The following is a 22,437-nucleotide window of genomic DNA, read 5'->3' as shown; positions in this document are numbered from 1 at the left end:
GCCCCAGCCCCCCTCACCACCCTCTTCAAATTCCCTGCCATCCCCACCACCACCTTCACTCTCCATCTGGAGTCCGAAGACGTGAGGGCCAGTAATAGAGTGTCAGCGGAAGTAATTGATTCCTCACACCGAGAGAATTCTCCTGCCTTTAGTGTCAATGGAGCTGAACCAGAGCCTTGGAGGGTGAGCGAGACGTGTAAACAGTCCATGGCTGAGCTGTCAGGTCGAACTTAGACACACCGGAGAGCGAGCGAGGGGGAAAACGGTGGAACAAATAATTGTTTTATTGGGAAGGAAAGGAGTAAATAATATTTCAGCTCAGGCACTGGCAGTTTGAAAGAGACGGTTGAGAGGCAGGAGCAGAAGGAATCATGAGGCAGGCTTTTAATGGGAAAGATTTTCTTTGTCTCAAGGTAGGAGGTTCTGTCCCCACCCAACCCCCTTCTGCCATTATCATCATTATCATTAAAATAATTACCGTAACAATTACAGTTGATGAGACCTGAGGTTTATAGAGCACCTTTCATCTGAAAGTTCAAAGTGATTTATCTATGTGTCATCCCTTTGAGAGTGGTAGGAGGGTAAGAAAGTATGATTATTTTTTGGATCTCATCCACTGGGAAACTGAGGTCCAAGCAGATACAGGATTTAGTCCAAGCCTCAGGGCAGGCTGCTGGGTTAAATGTTGGGGTTCTGACTTCTGTTCTGGGGGTCTCTCCTGCTGCCCTCTTCCCCACCGGGGCACTGATCCACGCATGGCTCTTTCGGCCCATCCCTGGCACAGACGCCTCCTCCCACACTGTGAGGGCCCCACTGGTGGCTGCAATGTGGTGGCCAGGCAGCTGCCAGCAGCCGCGTGCACAAAGCACACGGCCTGCTTACGGCTGTGGGATGAGTAAAGGTCCTTCAAGGTCTGACTCACACTGTTCCCATCCAGCTTGGAGACTTCCTGCAATCTGGTTCCCTTTCTTGTAGGAGCTCATGTCCTTTCCAGACATATTTCTTCGTGGTCTCATGAGCCTTTAACCATGAGCACTCGGCATTCCCAAATGTTCACTGCTTCCACCCCCAAGAAACCCTGAACAGTTCTTTCAGAGTGGAAGGGGCATTTCAGTGATGGGAAGAGGCAGGTGCTGTGACATGCCTTGCGTGGACCGGGCTGCCTCTGCAGCCGTGGAGAGCACAGTGACCGAGTGGAGGTCTGAGAGGAGGAAGCAGTTCCAGCTGACTGGCTGCTGAGTGCTATATACAGAATCTCCACCCTGGCGTGGCCGCAGCCCCTTCCTGCCAGGACATTTAGTGCGGGCCCATCATTTCCACACCACAGTGCTTTTTGCACAATAGTGACAAGTTTGCCCCTAGAGCCAGGAAAAGCCCTGAGCTCTGTAACCTGAAGCTCCAAGAGACTGAAACCCACAAATGGGCCTGTCACATCTGCCATCTACTCCCAACCTGTCCCCCACTTGGATTTCTATATGGCACATTGTTCAGATGAGCTTTGTGTCTTCTGAGTTTTGTTATGGAGTCTGGATGCCAGCAAAAGGGAGTAGGAAAATGACTGGGTGCCTAAATCCCGGGAAAAACAAAAAGGGCTTTTCTGATCCGTGATTGATTCTCTTGTGCCCAGCACACCTCTGTTCCCAGCAGGCTCCCATTTTTTAGACAGATGGGGAGGTTATGGTTTGCTGTCACTGTTGGAGCCTCCGGGAGCCGGGATTAGTGAACACCTATCCCTGAGGGAACTGTTCACACCACCAAGTGGAGGGACACTTTCAGTTCACCGGGGGCCCCAGGGCAATGTGCTCTGATTTTCCCCTCCATGGTTGCCAGTCACTTTATGCCCCTTCTAATCAGGCCTGAGAGGCACAGAGGCATGATCCCTGTTCCCATTTATCAGATGAGGCAAACTGAGGCATGATAGCTTGCTTGACCAAAGCCAGGACAATTTAGTGAGTTCCAGCCCTGCTGCTGCTGCCTCTAAAGAAGAAAGAAATGGACAAAACTTGCGGGCTCCTCTCACCCACTTTGTGCTAGGGTCTCATTACAAAATGCTGGCAAGTTGACTGCAGAGGGTGAGGATTTTATAGATGCAGAGCAGACAAAAGAAAGCCCCAACAGTCATCCTGAAAGCAGCCGGCCACGCAGCCTTAAACTTCACATTGGCACCGGTTGCCTAGAAAATCCTTCCTTACATAAGCAAACACGTTCCATCCCGGTGGCCTCCAGAGTGCTTGCTGGTCCAGGAGCAGAGCAGATCTGTGGCCATATGGCCTCAGGAATGTGTTCTGCTGGAAGGCCAGGTCAGTGGGGGAAGTGGTGTTCGCCCAGAGGATCAGGGCAGAAGTGGTGGAGGCTTTGTTGTGTGCCCTTAATTCTCTGCAAGTTCACCTACAGTGAGACTTATCAGACACCCTGTCTGCAGCGGCCCCCTTCCTCACGTCGAGCGCCATTTTTGGCAGCCTGCTCGGTGAGGAACAATGAGCCCGGCAGGGCCGTCTCCATCGTCCCAGGGCTTCTGCGGAAAAACAACCCGCAATTATAAATAGATGTTATTTGTAGTTTCCATTTTCTTGCCTTCAAGGTTTTTTGGAATAATTCCTTCAGTTTGTTTTGGGTTATTCTCTTCGTGTACTTCCTTTGCTGGGTGGTCAGATTTCCTCCCTTCTAAAGAGCTGTGGTGACCCTGTTTGTGAGGGGATTGTGGATAAGCAGCTCAAAATATCAGAGATTTGTGGTGGGCAGAAACGAAGGCAGAAAATGCAACTGCAAACAGCCGTTCTTAAAGAGGCACCTGCTACTACTGCAGATACACAGACAGAGTTTGGGAACTGCTTGGGGCTTTGCAGTCCCATAACAAATAATAATAGCAGCAGTAACAACTCACGTCTACTCACTGAGCACTTACTGTGTGGCAGGTACTTGTGCACATGCTCCCGGCTGGGAAACATCCCTAACTTCAAGTTCTTGCTGTTGTGGTTTCTTTTCTCTGTTTTTATTGGCCCTGACCTTTGGGGCCGTTGACCATATCCCCCTATCTCCTGCCCTGCCACCTGCATGTCTAACCACCTGCTCTGCCACCTGCATGCCCTCATCCCTACCTAACATGCTATTGACGTGCATTAACTCTGCGGTCCCCAACCCCTGCTACCATGCCCATGGCCTGTTAGGGACTGGGCCACAGAGCTCTGCAGACCTCCACCCCCACCCCAGGTCCATGGAAAAATGGTCTTCTAGGGAACAGGGATGGCTGCATTAACTCACCAACCTGTAGGGGGGTTCGGTACCTTGCTGTTCAAGACACAGCAAATGGAAGAGGGGTGGTTTTGAACCCATCTGAGCCTGGACTCAGCAACACGAGATTGAACTAAAATCTCAAAAACTCAAGTGACTGAAGCACTGTTGATGGATTTTTGTGTGTGTAGGGGGCCTTTTAGAAACCTAGCCCCGAGGTTGAGGGCACTGAGACTGTCTCTAACTGTGGCTTTTAATTTCGTCTTCTCATGTCTGGTGCTCAGAGCATCACGTGTGTGTAACTGTTTTCTCCCCCAAGTCCACCATCCAAATATGTCGAACAGTGAATAGAATAAGAAAATCACTAGTAATAAGAAAAATCACTAGTGTCTCTCATGTGTTTTCTAAGGCATCTGACACTGTGCTGAGCCTGTGTCTACCTTCACAATCCTGCCACAATCCCAAAAGGTGAGGACTGTTATTATGTCCATTTTATAGATGAAAAACTGAGACTCAGGTTAAGTACTTTGCCTGCAGTCATACCACTAGCAAGTGACGGAAACCAGCTGGATCTATCCACGAGGCCCATACACTAAGTGTACAGTGTGTACAACACTCTCAGACAGATACGTTTTTGTGTAACAGTAATTTAAGATTTCTTTTGTCTCAGACCCCTTCCCTAGGAAAATGTACATATACACAAACACACAAAATTTCAGCACATGACTACAGGGGTTTGTGTGCCAACCCACTGAAACTCATGTGTGGACCCTACTACAAATCCATGGATTTTAGAATATGTGTTGTAGATGGTACTTTGAGAGCTTATAAATACACAGGATGCTGTTTTCTCACTCAATGGGCCATATGTTCACAAATGAATATATGTGCTTATAAAAATACTACACTTACAAAAATTAATATGTTATCCCATCTGAACATTTACAAGCTAGATTTCTACCGGGTGAGTCTTGAAACCGTGAATTCTAAATCACTGTTCCTGTTGGTGATTTGTCTATTAATTTTGGTAAGTCCTGCAGATGTCGTTTAAGCAGAGCAACAAGATTTTGTTAAGTCTATTTCATACCTTATACCCATTTTGTGGAAACCTGTGGCCAAAAGGATTCTTTCTGCCTGGTACCTGCTGATACTATTGTGCTGTGGCAATCTGGTGTTTTCACTGCTCTCAGATCTTTATTCCCCAAGGAAAGAAAGAGAGGGAGGTGGGGTGTGTATGCCTTGGAGCTTGATTGCCTGGGTTCAAAGCCTGCCTCTGAGCTGTCCTCATCATGTGACCTTGGGGAAGTCACCTAACCTCTCTAGCCTCAGTGCCTGCATCTGCAAATGCAGGGTAATTGTAACAGGCAGGGCCCAGTGTATATTAAATTAGAATTAGATGAAATAATATCTAAACTGAGAGCCTGGCCCATAGTACATGCTCAATAAAAGGCGAGCACGTTTCATGATATACCAGTTTCTTATTACATGGATGGTACCGATGAAAGGCAGAAATTCAAGGAAATGAAATTTACTTTGTAAAAAATTCAACCCGACAACAAACTAGTTTCTTCGTAAAGCCCGGGTGTCCATACTGAGCCCAAGCAGCAGGTGGCCTGGGGTTGGCCCAGAACTGACTGGAGACCTTAGCATTGTGCAGACTCACCTTGCAGCATCTTCGTTTATCAGGCGGCTCCTTTGTTGGGAAGTCGTCCACGTTCCTCCTAGTCTCCTCGCAGGTTTTAATGTAAGGATTAATAAGACAGTGTTTGTAGATGTCTTTGAGCTTCCTGGAAGAAAGGCACTCCAGGAGGTGATAAATTCTCTGGCCTGGATAATCTACTCATGAAATATGGAACTTTGAAAGTGTGAGAAAAATCTCAAATCACTTTGACAGCATTTTAATTATAGTTGATTTGTTTGCCGCTAATAGTGAAAATGCTGTCAGCATGATTTGAGATGTTTCTTCCACTCAAAATGTTATATTTCATGTTTTTGAGTCACGAGGCAACATTTTGGTTTTCAGATACAACCAGAATAGCTCAGTAAATGTGTCGGGGCACAAAGGCAGAGAGTATAAAATGGACCTACACAGCAAACCCCTCAGAAAGCATCTTCATAGCATGCGTCCTTCTTAATGTGGAACACTGACCTCAAAGCCCGCATTCATTTATTCATTTAGCAAAAATTTAGTGAGTTCTCCTATGTGCCAGGCACCAACCAAATCTTATAAATTCAGCAGTGAAAAGACAACCCTTGCTCTCATGGTGCCTACTGCCTAGAGCAGGAGATAGATCATAAACAAATAAGTATGTTGACAAGACCTTTCCAGATTGTAATAATAGCTATAAAGGAAGTAGAGGATGGCAAGGGCATGCTATCTGAAATAGGGTGGTCAGGGCAGGCTCCTCTGAGGAGGTGACACTGGCACTTAGGCCTGAAGGATGAGAAACAGCCAGCCATGGACAAAACTAAGCAAGAGCATTGCAAGCGGAGGAAAGAGCAAGTGCAAAGGCCCAGGGGTTGGAAAGCACATGCCATATATAAAAAGTCTCAAATGTTTTATGATCCAAGCAGTGTGAGAGGAGGCATTGCCTGGTTGGCAAAGGTTATGACTTCAGGACTTGAGCACAGATGTTCTGATGTGTAGACCCAAATCCCATAGAATGGACATAGTATTCTTACTTAGAGGACCTAAATACTCTTTGATATGGAAAGCCCTTCACAAGTGGTTCTATGATGCATCCTAAAGGTAGACTCTGACAGTAGCTAGACGTCATCCCGCCTTGGGAGAAGGGCCCCAGCTTGGTGAATCTTCCAGCACCGGTTCCACTGGGCGACCCAACCTTTAGTGTCCTGCTGGGAAGTGTCAGGCATGGATAGAGTTGTGGAAACCGGAAAGCTGCTTTCCATGTTTGCCTAGTGATGAGAGGAAGAGATGAGATTGTTGCTTTTTCATATCTCTCCCGTGGACTCTTAAAATTAATTCTACCATCAAGATTCCCAAGCCCTACATGTGGGTTTGGGGAGAGAAATGTAAGACTTTGAAGTTGAGAAAGAAAGGCGAGAAAGCATTCTCTAGACAAATGCTCGACAGGCAGATGTCAGAATCCGTGAGGAGAAAAGTCAAAAGGCACTTGGGGAACCATTTTAGGGAGAAAAAAAGAACCGGGAGTAGAGATGGCTACTTCAGCTCAGGAAAAAAATAAATAAAATAATAAAAGGTAGTGTTAAAGCCTTGAAAGGAATTTTTTCATTTAAGAGAGATTATGAATAATGAAATGCAAACACTATAGTTAATATGGTTTATGTTGCCTTCCGGAGAATCAGTGATATGTTCTAAGAGGAGCAGCTTTTCAAGTCACCCCCCTTGACTATCGAGGGGGTAAGCTCTGAGTTTGTACCCCAGATTCCTTTGCCAAACAAACACTGGACATCAGCTGCTAGATGCAAAGCCGTATTTATTCCAAGGCCACAAACTTCCTAAGCCTCTGCCGAACTCTTCACGAATGAACCTGACAACACTGAAATTTCTAAGGAGATTTACTCCAGCTGTAGCAAATCCCTAATAACAAAAAATTTCCCCAAATGAGTCAGTCACACAGGAGGTAAATGAGACATTCTGTGTGAAGTCAGCATGTCATTTGGAGTGTGCCCTTTATGTAAAAAGCCCAGCCAGAAGACCATGTGGTTAGGTGGGGCTTGTCCACAGGGCAGAACCAAACCAGGGGGCTCAGCCACGAAACTGTAACTGAGTCGCCTCCCCCTCAAGCAGACCTTACAGGAAAACCCGGTTTTCCGAAGAAGTTCAAGTAAAAGCTGATTATTTGCTTCGCAAAAGGATTCACCAGACGGGTCCTTTACCTAACAAGCTCAGAGAGAAAATTTATGACATGATTGAATTATATGGCCCTTTTTCAAAAATGCATCCCTTCTGTAGATATGTATGTAGATACGTAAGGATGTATTTGTTGCTGGCCGCATTACAAAAAAGGATCTCCGCTGAGTAAATTGAGGCAGGCTTGTCACTGTGGCATTTGGTGGGTAGATTCATCACTGATTCTGTTAATCCTCTAAATTACTCTATGGGTGATTAGGCAACCCGATAAAACCTCCCACTTCTGAAGAACAAGCCAGTGGGATGTCAGGGCCTCTCTTTGTCAGTCCCAGAGAAACGGGTAACACAAAGACTAGAACTCTCTGGTGGTCTTCAAAAAAAATTTTTTTTTAATTATTTATTGAGTATAGGCCATGTCCTTGGCCCTACCCTAGGTGTTCTGACATACTGTGTCTTAGTTTGTCCTCACTCCAGTTCTGTGAGCCGGGTGATGATGAGGATGATGGTGGTGATGAATTTATTTCTTTATCTGCTAAATCATGAGAGCTGGATTATTTTTCTCAGTTCTTGTACTTTGAAAAAAAATTCCTAATACAAGCAACTTTATGTATTTTTGGCTTATTAAAGAAATGTGGGCTCCTCATAAACAATTCAGATAATAGAAGGGAACAAAAAAGAAAGTAAAAATGACCAATTATGGTATCACCCATATATCTTGCCACCGTTAGTATTTTAATATGTAATCTTTCAGACTTTTTTCTGCATGCTTATGCAAGGAAATGTATACATATATTCAACATACTTTTAAAAGATTTACTTTTTTAAATTAATAGTCTATCATGAGCATTTTTCAAGTAAAAACAAAAAATCTAGACCTGCAGCACTATTTACTATAGCAACAGAATAGTCCATTTTCTAAGTATACCAAAATTGATTTGCCCACCCTCTACGGTTGGACTTTCAAACATGATGCTATTTATAAACACAGCATCTTCCCACTTTTCATATGCTTTTTTAAAACATATGCACAAAGATGCATATATATCTTTGCACAATTGTGTGATAATTTGCTTAGGAAAAAGTCCTAGCAGTAGGATTGCTGGATTAAAGGCTATGTGCATATTAACTGTTGTCACATTTTGCCAAAATGCCTTCCAAAATGTTTGAATAGCTTTTCATTCCCACTTATTCTGCACCTTTGCTCTCTTAGAGAAAGTCACTTCTGCTCTACGCCTCGTCCCCCTCGCCTCTGAAATGGGTGAGAACACAAGAAATCGCAGTTCACATTTATTAAGCACGCACCGAGTGCAGACTGTGTACTAACACTTTGTATCGACTAGATTCAGTCGTTTAAATCTCACAAAAATCCCAGGAGAAAAGTTCTAATATCCCTATTTTACTTTCATCTTACCCATTTCTGAGGCTCGGAAAGTTTCAATAACTTGCCTGAGGACGCCCAACTGAAAAGTGGCCAAGCTGGGATCCAAACCCAGCTCTGCTTCTGGGATTGCAACTCCTGGGCCCAGGGCCCGCGTTTCCCAGTGCAGGTGAGCGCAGTGTCGTGTGATTAATGAACACAGGTGGCAGCCTCGAGACCTTTGCCTACACTGCTAGGGCGTCACCATCGCTCAGTGGCACGGGACTGTCCGGCAGCGCCTGCCTCAGTGTAGAAATAGCGAGGAGGGGTTTTCCAGAAGGTCTGGGGAGTTTCCCCTGAGAATGAACTAAGCACTTTTTTTTAGAAGTGAAGAAGCATGTTTTCAAAGTCAGCACCATCTCCTGTGCTGAAATCACAGACCTAAACAGATTCCCCCACCCCCACAGGCTTCTCAATCTGTGGCCATCTCTCCAGAGCTCCCAGGGGAAAACTGCTATCTTAACTTCTCCAGACTCTAAACCAGCTTCAGCGGTTCTTTCGACTGTAGGAGTCCAGCCTGTGGGGTCTAAGTATGAACTAATCCTGGTCCATTCTTTCTCGTATACTTTCTTTGCAGCTCTACAATTTGGAAGTGGCTGAGCAATATGGCTCCCGGGGGCTGAACTGAGGCCTCTGCAGCTCACACCAGCCCCTTGTGCAGGCAGCCAGCGCCCCCAAACCCTGGGAATGACATGAGCCAGCTGGCACATCCCAGAGAAGGGGGCCTTCCCAACCCTTTCTTTACCCACAAAGAAGAGATTTCTTATGTGTTGCTTTAACAGGTTGATACAAACTAAATAAACAGAGAGGGAGGGAGAGGGAGATGGATGGTTTCAGTAAATAATGGTACAGTGGCCAGCAATTTGAAGGGAGCTGGTGGAAAGGAAGTTTCCCACCTAAGCAGTTGTGACAGGAGTATTAACTGGGAGCCCAGAAAGGGAGCACAAACACAGCACCGTGAGGATTGCCAGAGCACATACCGAAGCTGAAAAATGTGTGTCTGTCAAGATAAAGTGGTGCACTATGTGTGCGCCGTCCCATGAACCTAGCCAAGGATGTCTTGGAGGTGTCTTTCCCCCACCCCCAGCCAGTCTGACTCTGCTTAAAGTGAGCACAGGCCTCAGCTCAGGGAGGGCAGCCCGCTCCGCCTCTTGCTGAGCTAATAGTTGTGTGTGCGTAGACACTGGGTCCCTAGGGACTCACCCCCTGCTTTTGGAGGAAGGTTTTTATTGCTTTATCTAACATGATGCTGATTCCTTTTAAAAACGTGCATTGACTAGACGCTGCTGATGTGAACTTCGCAGAGTGATCTCAGGGAAGGAGGTGATGGGGAGCCTTTGTCACGAACAATTAAGGAGAGGATGACCCAGGAAAAAATTGAAACAGGGGATGAGAGGGAGACAGGAAAATAAACAGCATCTCTGAAACATCCCCAGTGGGGCTGGCACAGTACCTAGCCCCCTACATGTTTACATTCCATCTCCTTCCCAGCCTCTGGAGTGGATATTCCGATCCTTGCCCTACAGATGAAGAAGTTGATGCTCAAAGGGGTTAAGCAGCTTGCAATGACACAGAGCAAGAAGGAGAGACTGAGATTCTGAGAGATCATAATGGAAATGAAAATGGTGCTACCAGAGGGGAAAAAAATGTCTGTTTTGAGAATGAGGCTACTGCTCTTACGTGGGCAGGAGATAAGACCTTCCAGCTCATTCACTCTCTGGCTTTAACAAAGCACAGCAACTTCCTGTGTCTCTGTTTGCCAGTCTATGCAAGCAGACATAAGTGCCCTTTATTTATCTGTCTGAAACACCTGAATTGTGTAAATGAATGGAGAGAGACATGAGTGGGAGCGAGACAATGGTCTGTCTCATGTCCTTGTAGTGATCTTTTCTTGTCTGTGCCATCCCCACCCAGGTATGACTTCATTGAGATTCGGGATGGGGACAGTGAATCTGCAGACCTCCTGGGCAAGCACTGTGGGAACATCGCCCCGCCCACCATCATCTCCTCGGGCTCCATGCTCTACATCAAGTTCACGTCCGACTACGCCCGGCAGGGAGCAGGCTTCTCCCTGCGCTACGAGATCTTCAAGACAGGTCAGTGTCACCCCAGGCAGGGGCTGGGAGCTGGGCATGGTAGAGAAGACGGGCGGACAGCAGCCCAGTGGGTTGGGACAGGTGGTAAGGGTTACAGTTTCATCCAGTGGGAGCATGGTGAGAGGTTCAGGGTGAGTCTGGAGACACCCCAAGAAGAGCCAGTTCAGGTTATCATCCAACTGGAGGGGCCAGAGTGGGGGCACCAAATAAACAGAAAAACACTTTTTGAAAGAATCTAATTTTTGTGCGTTTTTAAAAATCAAAATAATCTTCATGGGAAAAAGCAAAACTCAGTTGAACTTCCCACCATTTACTTCATGGTTTAATGTTGCCTTTATTTGGAATTACATGGGACTGAGGACATAATCTTTTCATTGTTTAGAGTCTCTAAAGATCTCACCATGACCCTCCAAATGAGGTCACACCATAACTCTTAAAATAAGGCTCCTAGAAATTCCCCTTGGCGAGCCATATTACTACTTCTACCCATTCAACCCCAGCTTTCCAATGAAACTGACGCCCTGAAAAGCAATGAGAAAGATAGCAGACAAAGGGGCATGGAACACTGCACGTGTGTTAAGTTGACTGCTTGATTTCCATTAGGTCCGCCTTAGATAACTTTAGTCCCAGAGAACATGGGTGAGCGCGTGTTTCCATAACTGGGTACAGCAGACATTTATTCCTCCTCTCCCATGCATGGGGCACCTTATCTCCAGGCTAAGGGAGGCGTGGCCTCCAGTTCTCCCCTCCCCCCACCCCTCTCCCCGCCTCCAAGGCTCCATCCACGAGTGCGTGTCTCCACTCTCCAGCAGTCCAAGTTTTACAACTCACGGATGGAGTCTGGTTCAAGGGGAGGCTGTCAGCCTGTCATCGAGAGGCCCCAGACTCAGCGCCTGTCGAGTTCAGTGTGAGGGGAACTATTCATATATATTTTCTTTTTCACTAAACAGTTCTTGAAAGGAAGTGGTAGCTGCTGAAAGCACTTTTTATATCCACTCTGTCTAAATATTTGTCGGATTTGTCTGCCTGAGAACAAGAACGTGGCATCAGACGCAGGGGTGGGGCGAGGGAACTGTGTTGTGCCAGAGCGGGAGTCCGAGCTGTCACAGGGTACAAGTCCCAGGAAGGTCCGTCTGCCTCGGGTTTTCATGCTCCTGACCACGGTGAGGTCACAGGGACTGACAGTCTGTGCGTCCAGTGGCTCGGGCTGGTGTGAGGCCCCCGAATAGCTTGATGCACGTTCCCTTGAGCCCCGTGCAAGCTTCGGGTCAATGCTACCGGCACTGATGGAACATCCTCTGCCGCCCAGCAGTGGGGACAATAAAAGAGAAAGGAATAAAACAGGGTGTTTGCCGTCTCCTAGTTGGAGAGACAGGTGTGTAATCCCTCAGCACAGGCAGAAGCACAGTCGATGTTGCTGGATGAATGTGTATGTAAACTGAAAGGAAAACTCTACTATGAGGCAGAATGAGTAAGTGCTAAGTAAAGGTACAATTGACGTGCTGTGGTTATGAAAATGAGGAAGCAGTTGAGCAGCTCTGAAGAATCTATCAGGTAGCAAGGTCCCTAGTGCTAAAGTTGTCACTCAATTCCACTGTGCTGAGCATGAAAGGAAAACAGCTTCCAGCAAGATCTTCCAGGGAGCTGGCCCAGGGACGTCAGAGCAAGGGTGAGCAGAGCCATTAGAGCTCATCTGTGGTCTCACACCTCCATGCTTAGTATTTCACAATGCACATGCCACAGTCTCCAGAAGGCCACAGAAAAGGTGAATGTTCACTCTATCCATTATGCAAATTTGAAAGAAGGATAGAAGGCTATTAAAAGATGAAACATACAAGAGGGTAGCATAATTCAGCATTGCTGTCTTGAGGACATGCTGAAGAAAGATTTGGAACGAGACAGCAAGTCTGGGGACTGTCTGGAGACAATGGTGCTCATCAAGGAAGCTGGGTGGCTTGGGCTTGGAGAAACGGGGCTTCCTGGGTTAAGGATCAGGGTTGCCCGTAGAAGGGATTGCCATAGTGAGAGACAGCCCTGCCAACAACAACCTCACTCCCGGGAACACAAGAGAAAGTGAGAGCCCAGCAGCCTTCTCAGGGCCACTCACGCCTGCCGTCGCACCCATCCCGAAGAACAACACTCAGCACAGAAGTCAAACGCATATAAAACACAGAAATGTGTGGGGCTGCAAAATTCAAAACTGAGAAGTTTAAAAAGATGAGCGTTCTTGCAGGTGTCGTGTCCTATACCCTTACTTCCATTGTTGGAGTCCTGAGAGAAAATACACAAAGTCTACGTCATTCGCAGAACATGAAAGAAGTGGGTGGACATGCTGAAGAAATCCAAACAAACACAGCTATGTTTGCTAGTCGGATTCATAAAGAGGAAGAAGGAGGAAATTGTAAACACAGATACGCAAATAGCCATACAGAGGGCTCTGGAAGCCTTCGACAGCACACTGTCCTGGCAGGGCTGCGCCGAGGAAGCCATGGTGTGGGTGCTGGCCAGGTGCGTGTGGCTGCGGGAGAAGGTTCATGTCTGCCCTAAGTGAAACGGTTCATAAAAGATTCTATGAGCTACTAGACTGTCCACATGTCAAAGGGTAAGCCCAAACAACTCACAAACTTAAAAGATCTCAATAATCACCAAATCCTGAGCAGAACAGAAAAAGGAATTTTTAAGCTTAAAAAAGTAACATCAGAAACAAAATCAGTGGAAAATATATGTGTGTGTGTGTGTGTTGTTGTTGTTGTTGTTTTTTCCCCTGATGCTCCTTTGACCAAAGTTCAAGATCAGGTTTTCTTCCTGTTTGCCCAGTGACATTTCTGAAACTGAAATTTCTGGGGTCATTCACAGGTAGGGAAAACCTGGAGCACCCACTACCTCTACTCCCTGAATTAAGGAACTGAATTCACCTTCTGTGATCAAGGAAAGCTCAGCTTTGCAGAAATCTGCCATGTTTTAAATATCTTCGTATGTATAGATTCTTCTTCCACTTGCAGTTATTATGAAATTCACAGTGGAAAAACACAGAGTGGGCAGTTTTCATACCAGAGTCCTTTGGTATGAAATCATTCACTGTAACCAAAATCTCCAGCTTCTATGGACAATCTTAGCATTGAGTGGACTTGCCTATTTGTTGCCTGAGTTACTTTTTAAAACTTTAATCCTTTTAACACATTGCAGAAAAAGATGTTGGATTAGGTAGATATTTCCAAGAGTCTACTTTTATCTCCTTTTCTGAGATCTCTTCTCAGCATTTGATATTCAGTTGCCTTTCTGATGCTTTGACCATGCTGCACACAGTGAAATGGTGAAATTAGACAAAAACACATGATTTTAATAGACAGGTTTGATTTTTCTACATAAAAAAAGATAAAACTAGATGAAAGTTTTCCCACCTCATTCAAACTAAGCCAGAGGATATATTCATTTATAGCCATATATCAGAAATGGATACTTTTTTTTTTTGCCTTAAGAACCTACAGTTGAAAATTTCTTTCCAGTTGAATGCTCAGAGCCCTGGAAACTGTGGATACTGTAGACTCTCACATTCTCCAGGTCTCTCTCAGATGCGCTGGATGTCCATCATGGAAGCGCTTGTGCCCCACCTATGAGAGGGACCAAAGAAAAATTCCACCACAAATTCCCTACTGCTGGGGGTGGGGCTTCTCCTTGCCTTCTAAGGGAGTGACAATAGCGTAGACTCTAAGAGGAATGTCAGGATGCCCTTTCTAGCTCTCAAGCATGTTGTGAATAGAGAGTTAATTTCCTCCCAGCTGTGTGCAAGGCTCAGCTAAGTGGCCCACATGAAGAAGGCTGCACAGCAGCCATAAACTCTAACCTTTTCAAAATTCCTCTTGGCCCCCTGAAGACCTGCCAGCTGGCCTGGCTTTGCTGAATTGCATCATGCCGGGCCATTGAGGAGGCCCTCAGGAGTTTGCAGCCCGATGGTAAACAAAGCTGGGAGGCAGCTCCAGCTCAACCCTCACTCTGGGCCAGCCCTGCCACTGCCATGCCTCTGAAGGACCGGGTGCAGAGCGCAGTGCTCAGAGCCACCAAAGAACCCATGGAAAGGTTAGCACTTGCCCTCATGTGTCCCGGGTCCCCATGCTGCCCAGGCACAGCGCAAGGCAGAAACAAGGAGGTGATGGATGTTCAGGTAGGAGATGCTGGAGTTTCCCGTCTGGCGATAAAGAAAGTTGTAAACCCCCACGCCCACTTATTTGCATGGCACCTTTTCCAAGTCAGACATTTCGCTGCTTTCCAGAAAGCAGCCGTCAATAAAGAGACTCGCGATGGGGCCCGCTACAGGAGTCGTGGATAAAGACATCGCTGCGGGCTAAGATCTGCGTATTGACATCACCTAGTTATATTTCAGTGCGATCCCCAGAGGACACTTCCTGCCAGTAAACACCTGGTTTATCAAGTATTTCTGTGGGGTGTTTTTTCCTTCGTGCTTAGAGTTTCTATTATCTTGCTCGTAAATCCTGCTTCCTTTTCTTATTTAAAAATCCGAACGCAGTGAATGAAGTCAGTTCTAAATGTCCAGCATTTGCATCCACCAAGTTAACTTGCCTCAGTTCTTGCTCTACGCATCTGCGTGGGTCCGTGGGTCTGGGTCCCGGGACCCTTCAGTGCTGCTGCCCTGGCCAGTGATGGCTGGGTTCATGTGACTCCACCTGGAGGCATCAGGAGATAGGGTGGCTCTAATCCCCTTACGAGCTCCTGCTGCCGTCCAAGCTTACCCCAGGATGCGAATCTGTGCCGCACTTAATCAGGACGCCTCCATGCGTCCCAAGAAAACAGACACAAGAGCTCAGGAGAGAAACAAGGCCATCCTCACCACAAAGGAACCAGAAGCCTTCCAAATGTCAGTGCACTGCTGCATTTTTCCAAACTTGCTGCCGGAGCGGCCTTTAACATCCCCGACGCCCCGCTGTGATCCACCAGCTAAAAACATCGATTGTTAATTGTCCGACCACTACAGAGCAGCTCGTTTTAATATAGTCATGACATGAATGAGACCCGAGCTCCCCTTTGCCCCTCCCCTGAGGCACCTTGGATCTTGCAGGGAAAAGGCGGCACTTAGTTGGCTGTGGTACAATGGGGGCTAGTGTGGAGGTCAGCAGTAAATAAGGGGTAACATTGTTTTCCCTGCTGGCAATCAGCAAGCCTTCCTTAAGGATTGAAATAACTTACATTTCTGGAACGAGCAGCTGAGTAATTGAGAAAGAAGACTCTGTTCCTCTTTTCAAGAGAATCTCCCTCTCTCTCACTCTCTCTCTCTCTTTCTCTCTCTCTCTCTCACACACGCCCCCTTCTCTCGACCCCCAACCCCCAATTCCTCAATTGCTCCTCTCACTCTAATATGCAGAGCAAGCCAGTTGTGCCCCCCTAATTTCTGTCCTAAAGAGGGACTGGCTGGAGGGCTTGAAATGTGCATGTGAAGAGCATGTTGCTTCAAGAGCCACTCCAGTGGAAACAAAAACCTTGTGGGTAGGGAGATTTGGGCCCAAACATTTAAATAACCCATGTGACAGAGGCAGCAAAGAAAGGCATCTTCTTCTTTATGCTACGGTTCTCTTTTACGTGCAGGCTCTGAAGATTGTTCAAAAAACTTCACAAGCCCCAACGGGACGATCGAATCCCCTGGGTTTCCCGAGAAGTATCCACACAACTTGGACTGCACCTTTACCATCCTGGCCAAGCCCAAGATGGAGATCATCCTGCAGTTCCTGACCTTCGACCTGGAGCATGACCCTTTGCAGGTGGGCGAGGGGGACTGCAAGTACGACTGGCTGGACATCTGGGATGGCATTCCAAATGGTGAGTGACGACGCGTCGTGAGGTGCTCCTCAGCGGCTAGGCCTTTCCCTACTGATCGCTTTAGTGATGATAAAAAGGTAGAACAAAGAATTCAAAGCTCCTTAGAGTTCTTGTGCAACCCACGATGATTTTCTCTTTTTTTCCCTCACCAAGTATGCTTAGAGGGAAATTACAGAAAGGCAGCCTACTTTCTTGGACATATTTCTTTGGAAAAGGATAGGATACTACGGACTAATAGGTACTTTGGAGAGGATGAGAAAGCCTAGAGGTGATGTTCTTTTCCACTCCAAGTTGTCAGGACAGAAAGTGACTCAGTGGCCAAGCCCTAGGACCAAATGCAAGGACTCCAGAGCCAGACTGGGCTCGAGTCTTGGCTCTGCTTCTTGGCTCCACCGTGCAACCTTGGACAAGTTACTTAACCTGTCTGTGTCTTATCTGTATAAGTTAGCTGCTATCATCATTATTATTAATATAGTCATAGATGTTGAAAAGGTGCATCACCCAAGGCCAAAAGGGACCTGTACTTCTCAGATGAAGACCAACATAAATCTCGAGTATGGTCGGTATTAGTGTCTGAGAGGAAACAAGTCTTTCAGTTTTGTAGTCATTCTACATATTTTCCAATGTAAGGGAGACTTGGTGGCTCCCTCAGTGAGAAGTCCCTTAAGACTTAAGTCTCCTAAGACTTAGTCAGAAAACTTGAGTTAAGCAGTGTGAACAAGAAAGTCACATGATTTCTCCAAACCTCAATTTCTTCTTCTGTAGAGCAGGTATTGCAATGATACCTTTCCAGCCTGTCTCCCAGGGCTGTGACAACAGAGTGAAGCCAGCAAAAGTGGCTTGTATTTTCTCATTAAAAAGTAAAAGTACTTTTAAATGTACAGGAAAAATACGAGACTTTATTCTTAAAACCTTTCTTTGGGTCTATGGTTTTTATGCCAAGGCATACAGAGCGATGCTCCATTGAATGACTTGCGGTGGTGGGAAGGGCGAATGTGTTGAAAACCACGTTTGACATTTTCATTTCCGCTGACCTCTCTTTGTCCTGCATGTCCAGTGGGCCCCCTGATTGGCAAGTACTGTGGAACCAAAACGCCCTCTGAACTCCGTTCATCGACAGGGATCCTCTCCCTGACCTTTCACACGGACATGGCTGTGGCCAAAGATGGCTTCTCTGCACGTTACTACCTGGTCCATCAAGAGCCGCTAGAGAGTGAGTGGGCCAGTTGGGAACTTCTGTCCTGTCCTTGCATCAGGGCTGTGAGGGTGCACAGGTGAAGGGAATCTGACCTCTCCGAGAGAAGGAGATGGGAACATCACGAAATTTGTGCTGGCAAATTTCGTGCTGGGGTTCAGGGAATGGGAGCTGCATCCTCTTGCCAGGCAGGGGTTAATGAGAAAAGAACAGGGGTCAATCTGGGTGCTCATTTCTTTAAAGAAAAAATGTGTGTGTGTGTGTGTATACCGAGAATTAGTTATTCCCGGGGAAAGTCATGGGACCATCTCATGTCTCAGTTTCCTCATCTATGAATGAAAGGGAAGTTAGTTAAAATGATCTGTACAGGGTCCCTCTTATGCTAACATTTTTTGAGTCTGGGGCCATTTTCCCCCCTCTCTAAATCTGGGGTTATTGTCTCAAAACTGAGCCATTTTAAATTTCTCTTTATATATCTTTTTTGACATTAAGCATCTCTGGCCCTAGGTAGAGTTTCCCTGGCTAGACTGCTACAACTGCTGGGACTTTCCCTTCATACTCCCAATAAAGACAGTTTTTGCAGCTTCTGCGGTATGCCAGGCACTGGGCAAAGCCTTATAAACTGTCACTCTGACCCTAGCTGTCATGGAGCTTGCGGTCTAGGCCATCAGTCTTTCAACCCCGGGCTCTGTCTTCAAGTCAGCTGCTCTTGGACATGTGCTTCAGATGTGCTGCCATTTCCACTTAGGAACCCAAACAATAACACTAAGAACTAAAGAAGCACTTTAACAATGATTAGAGCCGAGGAAATCCTGCCATGGTTGTAGACAGCTCACCACGTAACAGACATGGCAGCCTGGCCTGCAGGAAAGTCTCTGGGTTTTGTTGCGGGTTAAAACCATCAAAGAGCTCATGAAGACTGGGCAGATGGTACCAGGCCATGCAAATGGCCAGTGCAGTCACAGAGCTAAAGAATAGGTTCGATGCCTGAAAGAGATCACTGGTCCAAATCACACACACAGACAAACACACACAAATATTGATCAATGTCTACGGCATCCACGGGAAGGACAGCAATTTAACTGATGGCTTGAGGCCAGAGTGAGTGACTTCTGGGTCTATTTGCCCAGACAGGTGGCACAGAGGAACATAAAGTGACATGAATGTGCTTATAGAGAGGTCTCCCAAAGACAGGTATTTATGCTTTGTAATGTCTGTCTTCTATGCCAGAACTCACGAGACAGCTGAGTGAAAGAAGAAAGCAAAAGTGCCTCCTGGGTGTTTATTAATAAAGCAGGCTTCCCACGATGCAGCAGCCCACCCAAATTGCCACGAGTTTCTCTCCCGTTTACCTGTCTTGCAATCATGGTGCATCTGGCGTCCGTGAGCATCTGTAGCCTGCAGCAGTAACAGTTCTGCTTTAGATTGTATTTTTAATTTGTATGATGATTCTTATTTATCCACAGCCTGATTTCTTATAGGTCCAATTTAGTTTCTTTCAGACCCAGAGGGGTTGTCAAGCTCCATGACTTGGTGTAGTTGTTTTTAAAACGAGAGCATATAATTAGGGTCTTTAAGATGAGGGCGTGCCTGTAAGGACTTGTCCCCAGAAGGGAGCAGTGTTTGGAGAGTCCCAGGGGCTTGAGGTTGAGAGGCCTAACTCTGCCCTTCCGCATCTGCATTCCCCAGACTTCCAATGCAATGTCCCTCTGGGAATGGAGTCCGGCCGGATTGCTAATGAACAGATCAGTGCCTCATCTAGCTACTCCGATCGGAGGTGGACCCCTCAACAAAGCCGGCTCCATGGTGATGACAATGCCTGGACCCCCAACTTGGATTCCAACAAGGAGTATCTCCAGGTACTTGCTCAGATACCAGAGAGTGTGCAGAGTGTGTACGTACTGGTGGGGCAGGGAGGTAGCTCCTCAGATAGAGGAGATAAAAGACACAAAGAAAATAAACACAGCATACTTGAGAACTCCATTCATTCATTCATCTGAACAAATATGTATGCCAGGCACAAATAGACTGTGCCAGGGCCTGGGCTACACGCTGGGGTACACTGATGAGTAAGAGGGACCCTGTCCCTGCCCTCGTGGAGATGACCAGGCCTGGGAGAAGTTGCTTAGCTAGGATGGTGTGTGCCCTATCACCATAGACACCCAAGGAACATTCTGTAAGCAGTTCACATCTTCCTCATTCTTGGCACAGAGAGGCATCATAGACTGGGGTGGGGGCGTTTTCCTAAACGCAAGTTTGTTGAGGGGCTGGCTGAGTGTGGCAGCTTCCCCTGATCTTTGCTACTGGAGAGTCCTGCCAGGAAGGTTTTGCACATAGCTATCAGAAGAGCACATGAGAAAATGTCACTACCGGGAATGCGCTGCAGCATCTTTTCAGACTATTGTTTGCTTTCTTTCCGAGTAAGACTTGCAGCCCATGTTGAGTAATCTTCCCACACTGCAGACTGGTTCCGTCCTCATCCCCTGGAAAGAAGTAAACAGGGGCAGAGCACGCTGCTAGCTCCATACTGGAGCAATGCTGCTTTTACGACACACGAAAGACAGCCTTGTGACCCATTGACAAGCTTGTCCTGGCTCTGATGCGACACAGTGACCTCTGCTCTAAGAAGGGCGTTGCAGAGCAGGCAACAGGAAAGGGAGAAAGACCACTTAGAAACTCCAGAGAGTCCACAGGGGTTCTAACAGCACAACCCTAAGGCCATTTGTCACGGTCTCTCCTCTCTGCCTCTCCAGAAATCTTTCTCATCCTGCAAAGCCTCCAGAAAGTTTTCCTTTAAATTGGCATTCCATTTTTTGGTCCTTAATCATATACTTTCTCCTGTCAGCATCCACCTGTTTCTCATACACACAGACGGCGTTGCATACTTATTCAAATGTTTGATAATGTTGAGCATATATTAAGTAGCCAATAAGTGCTTGCTGAGTTGAATTTTACCAATGTGTGCTCACGAAATTTTGATCACATGGAGATTGCCGTTAAGAAACACCATGGCCAGCAAAGGAATGACATCCAGCAATTTCCAGATGACTTTGGTGTTGTGGGAGAGGAGGTCCCTCAAAATGTTGGCCGTCCTCCTCGCAGAGCAAAAGGTCAGGACTTGGTGCATAAGCCTAATTGCTTGGGCAGACTCTGCATGCCCTTTGACCCCTTAGTGACCTGAGTGACTAAATACACAATGGAACAAGGGGGTGGGGAGGGGAGACAGCTATGAGCTGTGACTTTTGCAGCTAGGGCATTATAAGTGAATTGGATTGAATTGAATTGAGTTGAATTGGACTGGAGTGGGGTGGATTCATTTAGCCTGTTCCTTTAAAACACCATCTGCTTTCATGATCCAAGGCAGGCCATAGTTTACTAAGGTGAGATGGTAGTTCTAGATGTTCAATGATTATTCTAAGAAAAACTGAATACTGTCTGTTCAGATTTGCAGAGAAAAGAAAAAAAATCAAGTTACATTTTCAAGATGTCTGATTTAGTGTCAGATAAGTTGAGTTTAACTAGCCAATGAAATTGCAGACTTACACTAATTACAAATACATCTCAGTGAATCACAGACACGGGAGGGGAGCAAGTCTAACGATTGTGTTCTTTGAAGGAAAAGCAAGACACTGCCCTGTGTGGGGAGGGGTGGTCCCTTACTCCTGGCCTCTCTTCCTCCCCAGGTGGACCTGCGCTTCCTAACCATCCTCACGGCCATTGCCACGCAGGGAGCGATTTCCAGGGAGACGCAGAACGGCTACTATGTCAAATCCTACAAGCTGGAAGTCAGTACTAATGGCGAAGACTGGATGGTGTACCGGCATGGCAAAAACCACAAGGTAAACCCGGGTCCCCACCGCAAAGGCTGGGCCGGTTCCTGGGACAAGAGGAGCTTCAAGCCAGCCCCACGCAGGGGAGAGGGCCTGTGTAGTGAGGCTCAAATAATTGATGGAGGAAGGGACATACTGGGCCTGAAATCTTCTTTCTTAAGCTAAAGTGATTGGAAAACACCATTTCTCGGACAGCCTGGCTGCTGCTGCATCCTGCCTAGCAGGGAGAGAGCTTGCAGGGTGTTCTCTGACTTCAAATGAAGGAGAAAATGCATTCCCTGCCCATGTCGCCCCACACAGGATTCACTGAGCATTTATGGCCTGAGTCCCTTCCACATGCTGGGTTAACAATCACAAAACCACATGAAACTACAGTTCAGGAGTTAGTTAGGAGTTCTGGAAATGAAAGGGCACAAACCCTGAGAGGGAATCACAATGTCCCAGAGAAGAAAAGACAACAATAAATAACGAGGAGAAATTCGGTTTGTCGGGGATGGGATCTGAACGGGCATTCATGCTTCGCAGCGAGGCATTGAATTCTCTCGGCTGGGGCTGCGGTGTGCACGCTCCCAGAGGTGTGGTCCGCGTGGGTGACGCGGGGCTTTTGTTGTATACATATGGATGAATGTCTGGCACTCGGCTTTCCTAAGACACATGGCATTCTGGGTTGGCGCGGCACACTCAGCGTATGGGGGTCTCGCCTGGGCAGGAGGGGGGTGGGTCTGTGATGGGAGCACAGGCCGAAGTGGCCCCTGCAGATGGGGGAGCGGGGCTGGCTCTCAGGTCTGGCAGGGGAGCGTGATGCCAGGATTCCCAGAGGCTGCTCATCCTTCCCTAGAAGAAAAATAGGGAGGGAGGAGGGTCTCTCCTCTGTGGTGCTGCAGCTCCACCAGGCCCTGGTGTGTTGGGGTGGGAGTTATCAAAATGGGGTGCATGTGGACAAGCCTAGAGAGGCCAAAGATCTTCACAAGGGGAACCTCCTCAGCCTCTGTCACTGCCCCAAG

General features: G+C 47.0%; 1 protein-coding gene across 4 annotated transcripts in view; it reads left to right on the top strand.

Annotated features, from left to right (window-relative positions):
- NRP2 (neuropilin 2) overlaps window positions 1-22,437 on the top strand; it is a 114,364-nt gene that overhangs the window by 23,226 nt on the left and 68,701 nt on the right. For all 4 annotated transcript variants that reach the window (XM_045560138.1, XM_045560140.1, XM_045560139.1 and 1 more), the window contains exons 3-7: window positions 10,398-10,579; window positions 16,178-16,408; window positions 17,466-17,621; window positions 19,293-19,462; window positions 21,287-21,442. In XM_045560138.1, the coding sequence (XP_045416094.1) occupies window positions 10,398-10,579; window positions 16,178-16,408; window positions 17,466-17,621; window positions 19,293-19,462; window positions 21,287-21,442 (895 nt within the window). The remainder of the gene's footprint in view (window positions 1-10,397; window positions 10,580-16,177; window positions 16,409-17,465; window positions 17,622-19,292; window positions 19,463-21,286; window positions 21,443-22,437) is intronic.

This window comes from Lemur catta, chromosome 8 (assembly GCF_020740605.2).
Source record: "Lemur catta isolate mLemCat1 chromosome 8, mLemCat1.pri, whole genome shotgun sequence".
In the NCBI taxonomy this organism is placed as follows: Eukaryota; Metazoa; Chordata; class Mammalia; order Primates; family Lemuridae; genus Lemur; species Lemur catta.
This window is presented reverse-complemented; position numbering and strand designations above follow the sequence as displayed.